This window comes from Diabrotica undecimpunctata, chromosome 6 (assembly GCF_040954645.1).
Source record: "Diabrotica undecimpunctata isolate CICGRU chromosome 6, icDiaUnde3, whole genome shotgun sequence".
NCBI classification, from domain to species: Eukaryota; Metazoa; Arthropoda; class Insecta; order Coleoptera; family Chrysomelidae; genus Diabrotica; species Diabrotica undecimpunctata.
Genome location: NC_092808.1, coordinates 134,031,307 through 134,050,787, shown reverse-complemented (window position 1 = coordinate 134,050,787; position 19,481 = coordinate 134,031,307). Strand labels below are relative to the sequence as shown.

General features: G+C 31.5%; 2 protein-coding genes across 3 annotated transcripts in view; one reads left to right on the top strand and one right to left on the bottom strand.

Moving 5' to 3' along the window:
- Positions 1-6,059: 6,059 nt before the first annotated feature.
- mRpL55 (mitochondrial ribosomal protein L55) lies at positions 6,060-13,932 on the bottom strand. Its single transcript, XM_072535435.1, has 2 exons — positions 13,685-13,932; positions 6,060-6,287 (listed from the first exon to the last, which is right to left on the bottom strand). Exons 1-2 carry the CDS (start codon positions 13,850-13,852, stop codon positions 6,141-6,143), a joined length of 315 nt encoding a protein of 104 aa, XP_072391536.1. The 5' UTR covers positions 13,853-13,932; the 3' UTR covers positions 6,060-6,140.
- A 237-nt stretch (positions 13,933-14,169) lies between these two features.
- The window catches only part of LOC140443921 (sphingomyelin phosphodiesterase 4), a 32,156-nt gene continuing 26,844 nt past the window's right edge, over positions 14,170-19,481 (top strand). For both annotated transcript variants that reach the window (XR_011951279.1, XM_072535434.1), the window contains exons 1-2: positions 14,170-14,322; positions 14,512-14,808. Coding sequence is in view for 1 of the 2 variants with exons in the window: in XM_072535434.1 (XP_072391535.1) it covers positions 14,299-14,322; positions 14,512-14,808 (321 nt within the window). In the remaining variant the exon portion in view is untranslated. The remainder of the gene's footprint in view (positions 14,323-14,511; positions 14,809-19,481) is intronic.

Genomic DNA, 19,481 nt, shown 5'->3' with positions numbered 1-19,481 from the left:
TTCTTTTTTCTAAGAAAGAAAACAGAGCCAGAAAATGCAGACACACCAGGTAGCTAACTTACAAAATCTCGTGACACTGACTCATTCATTTGGTGACGTCAATCTACAAAAGAAATGATGACATACGATTACTGAAAACATTTAATTGTCTGTTGTATTCTCACGGCAAAACAAAGTCGAATTAGTTTTTGTATTTGAAAATAGTTGGAGTATTTACTATTTTTCTGTTAACAGACATTCCCAATTTATCTTCCAATACAGTTTTAGTAATAGATAACGCTTCATATCATAATGTGACTGTTAAATACGGTCCTACGTCAGATTCGAAAAAAGACGTCATAAGAAAATGGTTGACAGAAAGAAATATATTTTTTGAGGAAAGTGAAACAAAATCGGAGCTGTACAATAAAATACTCTGTTAAACCAAAAAATCCTGTAGTATGCTGTAGACAAATTACTGTATAGCAGAGTAAGGCCACTCGGTTTTACGTTTACCACCATATGCTATAACACCTTGCTAAATGAAATCACTCCAGAAATATGGGCAAATACTTGCAAATATGGTGAAAAAACCGAAAAACTAATTTATCATAAATTTAGAAAACGATGGTGAGTCTAAATCAGAGCTGTTTAATAGCGACGATGACGACAACGACCTATAAATGCAAATATATTATGCAGTTTTAGTTGAGTTTCATCAGCAGGTAGTGTGCGATCCTTCTAAGTAAGCAAACCTTTCAACCGGTGCAGTGACCAGTGAACAGTGAAGAAATCGCAAAACCAATACTGTGTGAATCCCAGAACCACACTGTGGGAATAAAAGCACCAACTCGGCGACAGTTCACCCCTTCATATTAAAGACACTTTATTATCTTTTGCCAGATTGTTGTGGAGCTCTTTGCAGTTCCTCACGAGTTTTGATTTGGTTAGTGGATTCTTTACTGCCAAAACAGCTGCTTGGCTATCTGTATAAATGTTGATTCTCTTTGCTTTGGGGTGCCCATCCATGGTTTCATCGATACAGGCCACCTAACCAAAAACTTCAGCCTTTTTTTTTTGGGAGGTAAGAATCTTCAAAAGACCTCTGAGAAGGTGTCCCAGGTGTGTTGGATTCAGAAGACTACTCCTTACCGAAGGTTGACCCCCTACCAACTAAACTCACCCCCTCTTTCTCCAACCGACGGGCCTGGGACCGCTCTTAGCGAGCATTACCATCTGACCCGTCAGCTTTACTCACAACTCCCATCTGTCGCTCTCCGTCTGCACTCCGTGATTGCCATAGGAACCCAGTCGCGCCACCCCACCCACGTCTGCACCGGACTTGGTTTGTAAGGTAACCATCCTTGTGCAGAGCGATAGGTAGGAAGGAGTGACCGCGCCGTTATTTCAACCATCTTGAACTTAATTACTATTTAACTGGGAATAAGCCACAATTAAAGGTTAAAATACGTTTATTGACGTTTCAATTTCCACTTCGGAAATCGTTCTCAAAATACAAACATTAGTGTTTAATATATTTAATATATTTAATACTAATGTTTGTATTTTGAGAACGATTTCCGAAGTGGAAATTGAAACGTCAATAAACGTATTTTAACCTTTAATTGTGGCTTATTCCCAGTTAAATAGTAATTAATTTAAAATGCCACAAGAAAATAGCTTCAGAACAATACATCTTGAACTTAACGAGAAAGATCAGACAACAGGTACAAGCAACTTCAGATATTCATATTCCACCCCCGGGGGTGGTCCATTCCTTTCTCCATCTACACCAGCCCATTACTTACTAATAGGCTGCTCTAAAAGGAGATAAACACCGTACACTAGATACAAGTAGAGACAAAACAACACGTATATAAATTGATTTCTGTAATGTAGTCACTGACGCCGACAGATACGACACATTAAAATAAACAGTTTACCTTTGTTGCAGTCTCCTCTCTTTCTCTTCCTTGTGTTTTATGGTTTCTGTCAAAAAACTAATGATCAAGTCAAAGATTCTTTTGTTTTGAATTGCTTTATTCATTAGTTTATGTGGCTCGCCTAGAGGTGACCCCAGACCCATCTGCAGCAAGGTTCGCTCCATATTGTATGCAGGGCATACGAATACCACATGATGCGCGTCATTCACCACTCTACACTTGGGGCACAGATCGTCCTCGGTCTTCTTTATTCTATATGTGTAAGACCGGAAAGATACATGCCCCGTCATACATTTTTACAAAGGGGCAACGGAACCTAAAGCCTCGTTGCCCCTTTGGTGCATCCGAACCCTTTAATTAGCCAGGATAAGCACCAGTACAGCACCAGCCACTACTTATAAGGCAATGGTTGATATGGTCTTGTACGCGCTGCGCCGCTGCATACCCTGATCAGTGGTTTCCTCTGCGTCCTAAGAAGCATGTCTTTATATTTCGCTTTGTTGAGGATCTCCTACCACACTGGGACCGCCCCATATATTAAGATAGACATGACTGATTGTAGGATAACTGATCTTTTGTGTGACCCGGGGCCTCCTATATTCGGCATTATCTTATTAAGGGTCGAGGTCCTCTCTTCCGCCTTCCGACATGCTTCTTGCATGTGGTGTCTGAATGCCATTTTGTCGTCTAGTACGATTCTCCAAATATTTTACGGTCTTCTGGGGTCTTAGGTCGCAGCCGCTGAACCGAAAATTTACGTTTTTTCTATCCCGTGGTCCCCTCAAGATGATTACTTCTGTCTTTTCTACTGCAAGTTTTAGGTCATTTCTCTCCATCCATCTCGCAGTTTTTTCTATTGCTTCATTTACTTTGTTTATATACCTCAATTCATATCTTCTATAAGTAGGACTAGGTCGTCTGCGTATGCAATATGCAAAAACTTCAGCCTGGAACGCAGTTATATATTGACCCAGGCTGTAAGATTTATTATAATTATAATTATATCAGCCCTAAGACTCCTGGTCCTGATCCAGTACCATGGGCAGTTTAAGATCCATCAGTGAACCATATAAGTCCATATTAATATTTGGGACTTTTTGTTCTCTAGATGGTATAATTGTGTAAATCTTTTCAGTGAAGATTAGTTCTGGTGTCAGGTGTCATTATATCTGAGTTCATCATAAAGATGGATTGCTCAAGTAAGAGCAATCTGTTAAGCAATCTTAACCAGTTAAGAAACGCTATTTTTTAAAAGGTTTTGGAAGGAGTAATGAGCAAGGAAGACTTTTGTAGAATTGCATCGATAAGAGTTAGATTCATAAACAGAAATTATTTACCATTGAACCTTTTATTAGATTACTTTTTTGTTATTTTTTTTAACCCTGCAACATTTTTTGCATTTACAACTTAAAGAAGGCTGAATAAAATATTTTTTATTTACATAATTACTTTACAATTTACATAATTAATCTGAATGCTGGCAAGTTATAATCACTCCTATAACTTTCAAATGCGATTTTTTGGTAACTGCTGAGCAAAACATATTGAATTAAACTTACATTAGAGAAAAAATTAAACAAAATATTCACTGGAACTCTCCCCTGAAAACAAAATCGATCATATTGTTGAAGGATATGAAGGACTTAAGGAGTTACTATTTTTAGGGATATTTTTACTAAAAATTTTCACTTTCCTCTGTGTGAACTTAAAACAATAGAACCTTCTGCCTGTATATTAAGTAATTGGGTCTAGAGCATTTTGTTAAATCATAAAAAATAATTAATTATACATTCGCATACCTTTCTTAAAAGTGAGATAATTCAAATCAGCTACTTTCATTATGGAAATTAGACAGCATAAAGTAGAGAAACAATGCACATTTTATATAAATTATGTTTAACGTAAACAGGAGCGCAATAATCGCGATAAAATGTACAGGGACAACGAGAAGATTAATGTTCTAATAAATTATTATATACAAAAATTTTAAAAACAAAGACTAGAGGTTAATTTAGAGCAGCGAAAGATGTAGGAACAGAAATTGGTGCTCGTAAAAATCATTGGTTTGACGATGAATGCAAGAATGCGGACTTCTTGATGTCTTTCCTTTCTTTTTATATAAATCGCGGTTCTTTTTTTTCTATGTTTTTCTTAATGAACTTTCGTTTTCTTGATCTACAGATGCTTTTTGCAGTTCTACTTTCCATTTCATATTTAGTCTTATCCTCTTCTTTTCCTGTCTGTAGCATTTTTTCTTTTGCGTTTCTTCTATTATTGATAGCTTCCTTGCATTTGGTATCGAACCACTCGGTTTTACATCTTTTTATTTTGCTTGGAATTACGTTTTTTGCCGCAGTTTCAATAACGTTTTCTAGATTCATCCATACTTCCTTGGGTTTCATGCAGGTTGTGTTTTGCAATTTCGTCTGCAAATTTTTGTCTGCATGTTTCTTCTTTTGGCTGTTGTATATTTAATGTTGCTTCAAGAGTTAAGTTGCTTTTGATTTTTCTTTCAAATGTTTGGTTAAGTTTTGCGATTACCAGGAAATGATCGCTATCTGCATCTGTTCCTCTGTAAGATCTTGTATCTGTTACCATCTTAAATCATTTTGTTTATTTCTCTTAACGAACTCTCTAGCCCATTTTTGAGTTTTATTTAAAAAGATATATTTTTCATTTCTAATAATTATTTCAATAGTTACAACTAGTTGTTGTAATCGTTATAATTTGGCACCTCGAAGCGGCGTCCATTTTAAATTGCTAGAGGCCTTTCTTGTGTTTTGTTTTGTTTGTTCCAAGAGACTTATGTAAACACCCCTTTGTTTCATTTTTTGTAGTTGCCCAATCCAACCACCTTGCCATTCACTTATCCATGACCCAGTTACTCCAAATAAACTCTGAGTGCCGTTCGCACAAGTTTCGTTTATTTTGCTTGTCATATCTCCACCCCAATAGTTTCTGTCCCCAAGTTTCAACAGTACATAACCAATTTAAAATGTTTCCAACAATTATTTTATTTTTAGTATAAGTATTTTCATTTGAAAATAAAAAGTTAAATATATTTACCAAAAACCCTAACTTTAACCCGTAATCTCAGACGTCTCAAAAACGGTACACTCTAACAGACATATGGTGAATATAACCACCACTATTTAAATTGACAAAATGTTGTAGTTTACTCGGAAGTATTTTTTAACAAAAATTAAAAGTGATATTTTAGTACTTTGTATATCTACTTTGAATACAAATTATCCTTAGCACGGTAGTATTTGTTTCAGAAAAAAAATATTAAACAAGTATATGAAAGACATTTACGTTAAATAACATTATGCAAGAATACTATTTATTAAAAAAAAATGTAACAAAATGTGCAAAATTATGAACAACGGGTTAATGACACATATATTTATTGTATACCTAAAATTTAGCAGGGTGTTAAACATTCTGGAGAACACCAGTGCAGCTTACTGTGCCTTTTACTACAACGAAAGGTTTTCTGTGAATTCCGTTAATCGTATAAAGGTGTAAGTTGGTTGAATGTACTGTATTTTTAATTATATACCCTGTAAATAATAATATACCTCCCACATCTGATACTGCCTGATTCTACAATTTTATTACTCCGCGGCGAATGCGGTTTCCAGAATCTAGAAGTCAAGAAACATGCTATAATAGCCTATATATTTGAAAGAACACAGAGAAAGAATAAGTAATCTTATGAATCTTATGTAGCATTTGTATAATTAACTTTGCATTACGTAGATGTTCTTTTAATCACCTAATGGTCCTCACTGCTCATTCGTCTGCGAATAAAGTAATACAATAATATATTATTCAATATGCATATATAATTACAATCATAATTCACAAATAGGAAGTTCTGGGTATTACATAACAGTACATTATTTCAAATACTACTAATACCTTACATGAACACTTTATTTAATAACTTTTTTGTTTTGATGTTAGGATTGGTTTTTGACTTTTGTAGAATTATTTTATTTCATTTTTTCAATATCCTCTAGCTTTTCATTGAACCAGCTATTTTTATTCTTTTTATTTAATGAATTTGCTTTGTTCCCTATTCTTTAGTATTATTTGTTTAAGTCTTTACTGAGAAGTAATTAAAAAACAGAATTAAGCAATTGTCATTTATATTACAAGTAATGTTATACAATAATAATTTACGTCTCTAATAAAACTATAAACTTTATAGTCCTATTTCCTTTTTATATATTTTAGATATTTCTTGGAATCATAGGAATCATCAATATCCTCCACAATCTTGACTTTTTTCTTAGGTTTACGGTCTTCTAACCTTGCTTTTCTTTCAGCTTCACTTAAGGTCCATATATTAAGAGGTAACTGCAATAAAAATAATTGCAATGAAATAAATTTTGTAGACGTTTTCGTAAAAAATAAGTGTAATATACAGGGTGTTTCAAAAAAAGGTAACCCCGTCTCTAGGGTAGGTAAAAAACTGAAAAATAATTGGGGTTTGCTTAGTAAAAAATTTTTGTAACGCCATCCGTTTTCAAGATACAGGGCGTTGAAGAAAAAAAAATGTTACGCATTTTTTACGATTTTGCAGAAACTACTGGCAACATTGTAATGAAATTTTATACGAATATGTTTTAGAAGCTGATACATCCCATGAATTTGTTTTTATATCTGATTCTCATAGAGGGCGCTAGTTACACGGATCGTACTAAGTATTAGTCAATATAACTTTTTTAAGAGTATAATTATTAATCAAAATTTCAAGTAAACTTAAACATCATTCAATTTTACACGAAAAAGGTACTCTTGGTAAAACTCGATACTGTGTACCGTTTTCGGAATATTTTGATTTGAAAATTATGAAGTAATAATTGATGCTGGTATAAAATAGTTAGTAATTAAACAAAACTCACAAGAAGAAAATTAAATTAATGACTAAGAACATAAAATAAAATTCAATTACAGTAAGTGTTCAAAATGCCCTCCGTTTTCGCGAATACACAAGTCTATTCTTTTTTCTAAAGATTCCATTAACCTTCTAAACGGTAGGGGATCAGCTATGATGTCATTAAATTGACGTTAAATTCTTTCTTCCAACTCTTGGCGTGAATTTACCTCTGTAGCATAGACTTTTTCCTTAATATACGACCAAACTGGTCAATGAGGAGGCCAATGAATCGGAGCTTCTGCACCTCTACCAATCCATCGATTTGGAAAATGATTACTCAACCAATTACGACACCTATCAAAGTGTGGTGGAGCTCCATCGTGCATAAAAAATAAAGATCTTCGCTCGTTTAGCGTTAAATCTTCTATCTCGAATAAGGAATTGTTTAAAAAATCAAGATACATTTAAATACATCATCATTTAAATTTCCAGGTAGAATATGATAACCTATTAATTTGTTACCTAAAGTTGCTGTCCAAACATTAACTTTAAATGAGTTTTGGTAATGTGATACTCTTTTGACTCGTGGATTCTCATCACACCAGTAGTGTGCATTTGTCGCGTAAAGGTGACCTCGTCCGTAAAAAGAATGCATTTTAAAAAATTTGGATTGTGGACTGTCCTTTGTTGCAATGTTTCACAAAAATCCACTCTAACCGGTAGATCATCTGGCAAGAGCTCTTGGACTTGTCTGTAATGATAAGGATGTAATTGCTGTTCTTTCAGTATCCGCCAAGTACTTGAAGAAGAAGTATTTGTTTGTCTTGCTATATTCCTTACGCTAACTGTTGGATCTTGATCAAGTAAATTTAAAATATTATTTTCTTTATTAATTGTTCTTGTTGTTCTTGGTCTACCAGAATTTATTTTATTTGGTCTCGCATTCCCAGTTTCTCGACAACGTCGTTCAACGGCTCTAAATGTTTTTTTACTTGGTAAGTTTCTTCTAGGAAATTTTTCTGCATAACGTGTCACAGCCTCACTATTCCTAAACATCCCGAACATCCTAAACATTCGCCTAAGGTTAATAACATGTCAGTGTATTTAACATTTGAGTACATTTTGATTTGATTTTACAAATAACAAGGTTTCAAAACTCTAATTATTGTTGATTTATCGTCATAACAATCAATAAATGTCAGATTTCCATGGCACACAACATATTCTTATAAAATTTCATTACAATGTTGCCAGTAGTTTCGGCAAAATCGTAAAAAATGCGTAAAATTTTTTTTCTTTAACGCCCTGTACCTTGAAAACGGATGGCGTTACAAAAATTTTTTACTAAGCAAACCCCAATTATTTTTCAGTTTTTTACCTACCCTAGAGACGGGGTTACCTTTTTTTGAAACACCCTGTATATTATTATCGAAGCTTAGAAGTCTCTGTAGAAAATATAAGAAACTAAAAAAAAAACAGTAACAAAAAAAATACTCAATAAGCAACTTTGCACTATAAACCGGAAGGCCAACGACATAATATATAGAAAGACTAAACTCACCTAAACTTTGAAAGTGGAGAAGAAGAATATTTAAAGCGTATAGCGATATTTTCTTGCTTGACTTATAGGATCTCTCTCGAAAATAATCATTAACTACTGTAAATATTAAATATTGTTTTATTTTTCCCAGGAAATCAATACAACTTAAAATAATTTGCATATTAAATATTAGAAAGTGTGATTATAATTTATAATGCATTATTAGGTTTAATTATCTTTGCGTACGTTACATAAAAAGACAATTTTATACTCGAGCTAACGTAATAATACCATGGATTATGATTTATGGATGCTTTTATAATAAAATTTGATCTAATATGTATAATATTTCAGTAATGAGATCATAAGAAGGAACAAAAATTATAACATGAAAAAATAATATATCAGCATATTAAAATTAAAATTAATCACCGCAACTACCAAACTCTGAAGCGTATATTTCTATTTAGACTTTTATTAGTCATAGCAGTTTTCAGATTCACGGCTTAGGAACATTTAGAATTTATATTTAAATACTATTAAATCAACATATCGATATAAAACTAAAATTGACACTTGTTTGGTCTTTTGTTCTATATAGAGCTGAAACGTGGACTCTAAAGCAGTGGCAGCCCGTGAGGTAGTGCCATAGAGCCATGGCACTACCTTGCTAACTATGCAGACATATTTTTTTATCTTTAAAACATCTTAATGCCTGTTAATTATTTTGTGTGTATACTTTTTTATCTGCATAAATTATATGAAATCTGACAACTGTGTACACAATACAATTCTCATAACCGATGCTAGCAACCCACTGCGGACCGGATAATCTGCTGGTGCCAAACTCATAGTGGCTTCTATGAAAAGAGAAATATTTTACGAGCATCCTATGTGAGTGACAGAGATAGAGCTATAATTATATATTTAGTAATACGTTTAGCAATACGTCTCGTGTCTAGCTCGAGATCTCGAGCTAGGCACGAGATCTCGAGATGGAAGCTTTAATAGATCTTATCTGGTTAATTAAAAATGCTTTTATTCAAGGTCAAATAAAAGTAGATGACAAAAAGAGAACTTATACCCAAAATTAAAATTCACGTAGGTCTAAAACTCGTGTATATACTTTACCGGATGAAAATGGTTGTGACCAAGTGGTATGTAAGAACTTTTTTAAAGACACAGTTTCCATTACAGATGGAAAAATTTCATTAGCTTTAGCACGAAAACAAGAACATGAGACACTTCTACAAGATGCAAGGGGCAAACATCCACACCATAATAAAACTAATATTGAAGACGAGCAGTATTTGTGTGGCTTCATTGAACTGTTCCCACGAATCCCATTACTTCCGACGAGATAACATAAAAAGGAAATATATTTCACAAACTTTGAACATGTCGATCATGTATCGAGAGTATGAAAAAAAAATGCACAGAAGACATAAAAAACTCCTCTCGCTGTTTGTTTCGCAAAATTTTTAACACCAAGTTTAATTTGCATTTTCATGCACCACATAAAGGTACTTGTCAAAAGTGTGACAGTCTTAATACTGAAATAAAATCATCTGATACTTCAGAACAGCGTAAACAGAATGCAAAAGTTGAATTGGAATTACACCAAAGAAAAACAAAAGCAGTTAAAGAAAACAAAAAGCAAAATATAATTAAAGCAAAAGAATCACAGCAAAAATTATCAGTTTTAGTCTTTGATCTTCAAAAAACGCTTCCTACTCCTGAGTTAAGTACATGAGTAGTTTATTATAAGAGACAACTGTGGACATATAATTTGAGCATCCATGATGAAGTCACAGAAACAGGACACATGTATGTCTGGCCTGAAAATGTCGCATCCTGAGGAGCTCAAGATATCTTGAGGCGCACTTACCTGACCTAACCGAATATCTAATTTTGTATAGCGATGCTTGTGGGGAAGAGAATCGAAATATAAAGGTGGCTTTAATGTTAAGCAATTACCTTCAAAAGTGTAAACCGCCACTTTCCAAACCAAAGGCCGCCCATCATCAATGCACAACCTAGATGTTCTGTATCCAAATGGGAGAGCAATAACAAAAGATAAGAAAAAGGATTGAATGGACTTACTTAAGTTTATTCCGCCTGAGTTCCAGAGCTGTTATTCTAGATTATAAGATAGTTCTGATGCATTAGATGAAGGCTTAGAAGAAGCAACTATACATGAAAATTAAAAATACACACTATTTAGCTAATAAGTTGGAGATTTGTTTTCTGTTTATCTTAATTTTTGTTTTGGACAATTTACTTGTTTTAGTTTTCTTTATGGCAAATGTGCCTAAACATAGCTTAACACACGTTTCTCTAAGAATATATTTTTTGTAACGGCAAATGTGCCTATACATTTTGAACACAGAATTAGAATAATAAAACTTAAGTGAGATTTTTCCTTAAATGTTGTTTTAAGACATTAGTTTTTCCTTAAAAAATCAAGTGTTACATTTTTTTTATTATAAAAATTGTATTTTTTATTTAAAGTTAACTTTGACATGATTTATCACAAAAACTCCACTTTGTGGCTTAGTCGCCTTTGCCTCTGAGCCACTCAATTCACTCCCACTTTGTGAAGCATTTTGCAGTATATCGAACTCTGATCCTGGTTTAAACCCAGATGATAGCTTAAACTGAAGATTTTCCTTCCTTATTACATTTCACAAAAGTAATAATACCGAGTTATCATGAAAATGTAGCTGTTAGTTCCAATAGTTTAAGAAGTTTCTTAGAAGATTGGGCAGAATCTTCAATTATCGACACAGATGCGTCAAAGTCCACTTCTGGCACTGGATGTGCCTTTTATGTTCCATCAAGCAACATAGAAAAAATCTTTAAATCAAATAATGCTTTTTCAATTTTCAGCACTGAAGTAATAGCAATTTACGAAACTTTATTACATTTTAAAGATACACAAAACAGGTCTGTAGTAATTGTTTCTGACTCACTTTCTGTACTGACAGCTATTCAGACAAAAATGCTTCCAAGTCTTAACTTAAACAGTTACATCTTTAAAGTTAAAAAAATACTTCATGAAATCTATAAAAAACAAAGAGCGTATTTTTGTATACTTTAAAAAATATGTAGTATTTACAAACACTATAGGAAACTATTGTTCACTTACTTAATTCTATTAAAAACCGCTTTAGTATGCTATGTACTATGTATATAATTTCAATATAGTTCTACAAAATCTATTAAATAGTAATAATTAATCAGGTCAATTACATAATGATCAAATTTCATTAATCTTGATGAAAAACATAAGTTGATCTAGATTGTGATAAATAATCTAAGTACATATTAAAACCCACTGAGGATCAAAAATAATAATTAACAGACTCAGTGAAGCAGTTCAAATGCAAGATGAATAAAAATATGAACAACAAAAATCAAGTAGCTCCAATAAAAAGATGAAATTAAAATGTTAAAATAAAATAATGTTATCTAAAAACTCTGCTGGTAGCCCGGTCAAATAAAATTTCAATAGAAGTACTGTACCTATAAATAAATTATAATGAAATTCATTTTAAAATGGATTTTTTTTAAATCAAAGTTTAGTTGATTAGAAATGATATTTATCATTGTCCAAACAGTATCCATTTAAAATAGTGGGATCATTGTTCAAATATTGAAAAGTGTCATATTTTGCATAAAAATGACTTCTTTAATTGCAGTTAAAATTCGCCTCTTTAATAAAGTTATGGTAAAGTTAAAGTAAAGACCGTCTGTAGACGGTCTTGCCGATTAAAGGGTTAATGATAACTGATGATTTTTCTGATAATTTTTCATGTATTAAAAAAAGCTCTAGGTACATTTATAGTCAAGATAACTTTTCTGACTTTCAAAAATCACCCTTTATTTATTTATGGAAATTAATACTTAATATGGCATGAAAATGTCAATCAACTCTTCAGTTTAACAAAGGCATTTATAAATACCATAAAAAGTTTATTTTATTCTAATAAATAATGAGTTTGTGAAAAGCCTCAAATGAAAATTGTCTGCCACAAAAGTGGTGGGAGAAATGAGTGGAAAAGTTAAAAGCAAAACTTCAAATTGGTGGCATCTGGAAAATTTTTAATACCCTTCTTAATAATAAACCAATTTGAAATCTTTTTTTTATTTGTGATAGCACATAAAAATAATAACACCTGTATGGGTATGTAATAATATTGACAAATAATAAACTACTAATTTAAATTGAAACATATTTTTGCACATAAAAAATAAATAAAATAATATTTTTCAACATTTAAAATTTGGAGGAAGAATTAACTTTTTGTGAACATAATTATTATTACTATTAATAAATAATTACTCAAGGTTGTTAAATTAAAATTGTATTGTTACACGTTAACAGCATAATAATATTAAATTTTGTATAAAATTTATACCCATTACAGATACAGTGTCAACACAAGTAGTAAGCTGCTGTCCATAGGTGAGAGTCTTATCTAGCCCCTTGTGGAATCTGGTCATTGATGGGATGATAGCTAAACTCAACAACATGCATCATGTTGTTGGAGATAGAATGCAACAGGCTCTGACTGTAAGTACTGAACAGACTTCAAATCTAGGACTTAATATAAGACCCCAGAAGTTAAAAATCATCAAATTTACCAGAAGAAGGATTTTAGAGAGATTGGGTACTCTAGGCCTAAATGTACACATCAAAATCTGATGAGTGAAGTAAACAAGTGTGACAATATTAGACTCAAGTCTTACTTAGAGTCAGCAGATAAAACTAATAACTAAGAGAGTGGCAACTATGTTAAGGGTAGCTAGACATACCTGTGGAAAAATGTGGGGTTTAAAACCAGGTATGTTATATTAGATTTTAAAAGTGATGTGAAAGCAACAATTACATACTCAAATCACAGCAGCCCCTAAAGTCACACCAACAGCACCTAGAGAGCTCTTACTGGACCTCCCGCTTCTGCACATTATTATAAAGGGGAACGTCAGAATCAGATATTACAGACTGTTTAAAAAATACGGAGCTTTCCACAAACCCAGTATGTGGGGTCAACAAATGGGATTAAAACTGCTGAAGGGCCAGGTGTAGGAATATTCAGTAGTTGTGGAAATGTAAACATTTCTATGTCACTAGGAGAATATACCTCTGTGTTCCAAACAAAAATCGGTATCAACTTCTAGGGATACACTTGAATGAGCACTTGAAAGAATGAAAAATAAAACAAAAAAATTGTTTTGCAATAATATTATTGTTTAATCAAAAAACATATTCAGCCTCCTTTTATACTGTTTCATTAAATTCTCCAGAATATTACAAATGCTTTTACTTACTTTTATTAACTTTCTAGGTTCTTCATATCGAATTGTATAAGTAGAACCATCAGGTTTGGCAATGACTGTTGGATAAGTTTTTACATACGTATTTCTATGAGGTTTTGTAATACAAGCTGATAACGAATTTAACTGTCTTATTTGTAATAAATATTTGACTTTATTCATTTTAATGAATCTTTATAAATAAAACTATATAATTTAAATAAGTGAGGTTAGAGTTAGATAATTTAGTTTTGACAAGCAATTTGGCCCATAAAAATGTATTAATCAGGTATCTATGATAAGTCAAAAACCATTATTTATCAAGAAGTTACATCTAGAATATTTAAATTATTCGTATAAAATTTTTAGATGTCCTATGCTTTATTATTTTTCTTTATAAATTAACTTATACCTTTATTTATTGAGCTCATAATATATCATGTACAACCAAAGCTATAATTTTCATAGATGCATTATCACTAAAAAGAAGATTCATTGACTTCAGTTAATTGTAGGTTAAGTTTTTCAAAAATTATTTCACATAAATTTAAATTAGGTGTATAGAAAAATTTAACGAACTTTCTAAATATATAAATTTCCAATTAATAAAAACCTAACAAATAATAAACATGATTAAAGAGCAAGATTTTATGGTAATAATATAGAAAATGATTTTTTTTACTTAATACTGTTTTACTTTTAAAAATATTAAATATTTCCATTGGGATGTTAGAATAACTAACACAAATTGGTTTTAAGTTATGCCTGCTAGTTAGAATTAAGGACTTTTGTAATTGCTGTGAATAAATTTGTATTTAAGCCATTATTATTCCCATTTTTAGGCAGGAGTGCAACATGCTATGAGACTTCCAGTTCGTGCCCGATGTGCGGAACTAACTGTTCTTTTAGATAGGGGTAATTTACTAGAACTACACAATTTCTTTCCAGTCTTGATAGAAAATATATTTGGACCTCAAGGTACTTTGTCATGGGGACTAAGGACCACAACGGAATCAGAAGCAGAAGACTTTAGACAGTTACAGCATTTTTTGTCACCATGTGGACCTGTTTTTAAACTAATATACACATTACTCAGGGATCCCAATATTAGATATGAGTTTTCATTAGCATATTTACCAGTAAGTAAAAAGATTAGTTCTATATTCATTATAAATTTAATGTGAATCAAAAACTCAAAGAATTTTAAAAGTTGAAACTATTGATTTTGAAATGCATGATTTTGAGATGCACAATTTTTATGACAGAAGATTACAATGATCTTTATACAAGATCTTTCAAAGCCAAAAAATTATAAATATCTATATATTCTTGTCCCAGTTTTGTAAAAGGATTTATAAAAATAATGTGATCACAAACTTCAATGACAGTACAACAAAATGCAAATGAGCTATGCAAATGCAGGTAAAAAAAACTGGTTTAACAATAATTTTCAAATGGAGTATAGTTACTGCTGCAAGGGATGATACTTTGTATGTGATACTAATAGCAAAAGTCACAAAAATTGGTTTAAATTATTATCTATATCAGAATACACAAATTCTGCATTGTTGAGATAGAAGATTAAGAAAAACAATGATAGATGAAAAGTGTGTAATAAAATATTAAGTTATATGATATAACAATTTATGGGAGTATGTAAACAAAACTTGTTTTATTGGATGGGTCAAAGATTCTTTCATGTATAAAATTTTCTCTCCAAATATATTATTAAGTTAAAAATAGGAATAGTTGAATTCTACACATCATTCAAATTCGACGTGCAGTAAAAGTAAACAAAACCAGGCTATGCTACGTAAGACTCCATAGGCGTGCGGTTTTGCTTTCATATTTCCTATCAAATTAATAAAACAGTATGTACAATTAAAGATTTGTTTACTATGAACAACGAAGATAAAATATACAATGTTAGTATTATTTTCAAGGAAATTCAAAATTAGCTTCACTACTGTAAAATAAAAAGAAACTTATGGTTTGACAAAAATAATAAAGCAGTAATTGCAACGTTGTTTTGACACTTAAACGATCGAAATCGAAACATCAAATACACTTATTTTTTAAAGTAAATTGTGTAAAATCAATAGAAAATGACTAATTAACATAGGCGTCGCAATTCTCACAATTTAAACCAGCGTTAACTTTTGTTTTTTTAGTATAATTTTTTTAATATAAAATTTTCGTTTATGACAAATATTTTAAGTTGCTGCATTGGATTTCCTTGAAAACCATACTAACATTGCATATTTTATATTTGTTATTCATAGTAAACAAAACTGTAATTTTACATATTGTTTTAATAATTTAATACGAAAGCAAAACCGTATGCCAAATTTTGATTTATTGACTAAGAAGGCTTCTGGCTGAGTACAAAATAAACAACTGATCAAATTCTATCACGCGATATAGAAAATGAAAGGGAAGGATATAACGAATATATTAAGATAGAAAATCAATTACACATCTTAATAGATTCGTTATATCGTCCCTTTTCATTTGCTATGTCGCATGTTAGGTTTCGATCAGTTGTTTATTTTGAACTCAGCCAGAGGCCTTCCTTAAGTCAATAAATCAAAATTTGTCTATAGTAAATTTATTTTCATTCATAGTGCCTTATGATATCTCGTACGTAACTATACGTTCTATATAATCAAGATCCTGTGTAGTGCCATTTTGGTAGTCGCCATGTTTTTTTCTATCTTAATATATTCGTTATATACTCCCCGTTTAATAAATATCGACAACCGAGTTGAAGAAAGCGGATATTCAAAAGTGGCTGCGATCAAAAGTTTTGACAATTCAGTTCTAAAGTCGAGCTTTTGACTATTGTGAATAAACATAAAAAAAATACACTATTGTAAGCATATTGTAGATGAAATGGGTAAAGAAAAAAGAAGGTATTCACAGGCACTTGAGGTAGATTCTGAGTAAAATATTACCTAAGTTACACTTTGAGTTTTTTGTTTTATTTATTACTCAGATATGTTGAATGTTTTTATTTTTGACAAGATTTTTCTGATCTTTGCATAGGTTTTTGCTTTGAAATTACGGTTTCCTTAAACCAACGAATGGAGTGCCATTAAGAGCTCAGTTCACGAGTGGCAACTCCGTTTCAACCTTAAATATTACGTTTAATTTTAAAACATTTTTACACATTTAATGTAATTGTATTTTAATTCCGTGCATTACAATAACGGATTCACGTTATTATGTTGTTGAAAAACCTCATTCTAACATGTTTATTCAGTTATTTTCAGTTCTGTTATTCCTGTGAACGACTTATGCTACGATGTCTACTTCATATTTTCATATGTATTTCATAATACAGGAAAATATAGGTTTATACATCGTTAAAATCATGATGTGGGAGTGCCCCTCGTAACAATCATACTGTTGACGGTTTATTTATACTTACTGCAGTAGAATGTTTAGAAAGGTTTTCGAAGCCCCGCCCATTGTAACGTCAGAGGTGAGGTAGTCCATTAATAAACACAACTGACCGTTTCCACTAAACAGACTCGAGTTTCAAAAACTCGGGACTCGGAAAACAAAACGAACTGTTTCAAAACACGCCAGTCTTTAGTAAAATTTGTGAAAAGTTGCTATTTTGTTTTATTGGATACGAGTTTGTGTTTTGTTTTGTTTTTATTTTGTCCGTTTGGTGGGAAACCGCCATTAGATATTACATTTAATTTTAAAACAATTTTTACATATTTAATTTAATTTTATTAATTCAATGCATTACAATAACGAATTCGCATATTATGTTGTTGGAAAACCTCATTCTAACATTTATTAATTTAATTTTATCTTTGTTATTCTTCTGATCATAAAATATAAATGATAACATTTATTATAAATATAAATAAATAAATTCAAGCACTTTAATACCCTGACGCACGCCCTGGCTAAAATGTTATCACTAGAACAACAGTGGTCCAATTAAGTTATAGCAAATCTTCCGCGTACAAGGACTACTAAATGATATGGTATGCTGAGTTTCGTATACAATGTCTATTTATATAGTTTATGAGGTGGATATTATGTACGTTTATACATTGTAAATCGTGATTTGGGAGTGCTCCTCGTAATATTCATAATGTTGATAACGTGTGTTGGTTTGTTTACTGCTACTGCATCTTTAAGATAAATTTGGTTTAGTGTATAAATTATTGATATACAATTTTTCATAAAAAAAAACATTCAAAAATTGTCAAAAATTATATGTTAGTCCAATAGATATTTTTATATTTTGCACTTATTCCACACAGATTAGATTACACAGCATAGATCCACACAGCATTAAATATAGTTTGCATTGAGGATTTACTTTAGCCATAATCAGTAGTACATTATATATTTTTTAATAAGTATGTGGTTGAAGACCAGTATGACAAATTATCTACTGCCAGCTTCATGAATAAAATCCTTCTGGTTACATGCCAACAAATTGAGAAACTGTAATATTTTTTTAGAGCTTGTACCATTAGTTGTACAGCCAGTCTTACATAAAAGACAATGCATCTCAATCATATCATTCTATATCACAATTCCTAGGTATTTAAATCCCTTACAATGATTGCATTCTGTATTTTCTTTAAATATATTTGATGTGTTTAGTTTTATCTTTACCCTTTGCCATATTCCGGTGGACCAGATGCTATCATAATTCTTTTCACCATAGTGGAACTCAGTTGCTACCCAAGGTCCAATTGGAGAACATGTCTCCAGTCCAGACCAGTATCTCATGTGGAAGTTTACATTGCCATGAAATGAATCTACTTAAACATACTATAAAATTAGCACAGTTATGTGATTAAAACTAAATTTAATAACTTTTACTTAAAGGGTTTTCACCCATGTATTTTGTGGCTTTAAACATGTATGCTTTGTAGCAGCACTGAAGGTGGAATATTTATTCTGAAAACATTCTGTGATTTATCCTGAAAGGGCTTTAACAGTGGCGCATGCAGGGGCAGGTTTCGGGGGGGTTAAACCCCCCCCCCAGGACCCTATTCCGACACTGTTACTCACACATTTTGAGAACTCAAAATGGAGTTAACATCATAAAACAAATTTTGGTGACCAACCAAAACCCCCCCCAGAGTCAAATTCTAGGTGCGCTACTGGGATTTAAAATAAATATACCTTTTATAAATTTAATTTTTAATTTATAATCTTATATTCCTTCACCTATCAGTATTAGGTATATGTGATAATTGGCTGAAAATTACAATTTAGGGGTCTAAATTTTGATTTTAAAGTTAATTTTCAAATTAAAAAGGATTTCTCCTGATTTTTTTTTGAATGGTGTAAGAGTACTATAGTTCATTTGTTTAGCAAATTCCCATCTGACAACAAACGCATGTGTTGATATTCGCTGTCTCATTCATCAAGAGGTTATTAAATATAATTTATTTAAATTCATGTTTAAATTCAAATTGTATCTTGTTGATTTTTAAGTTAATATATTGTGTTATATTTATGTTATAGTTATTGTTAAGTTATTTACTGGTCTTGTTATTTTTTAGAGTTAGTTTAATTGTGATTTAATGATTAAATTTCAAGAAATTCTTACACTAATAGTTTCAAAAGTAAATATTTTTAAAAATCATATGATACACATCAGTACAACGCTGTTTGGCTTTCACATGCTTCTGTTGGCAATTGGGAATATGTAAAAGGAATGTAGTTTAGAGTTTGGATCGAAATATGAAGTGTACACACTAAAATAAGAGTTTATTGCCCCTACGAGTGTATACCTCTAAAATAATTTGATTTAATTTTGTATAATGGA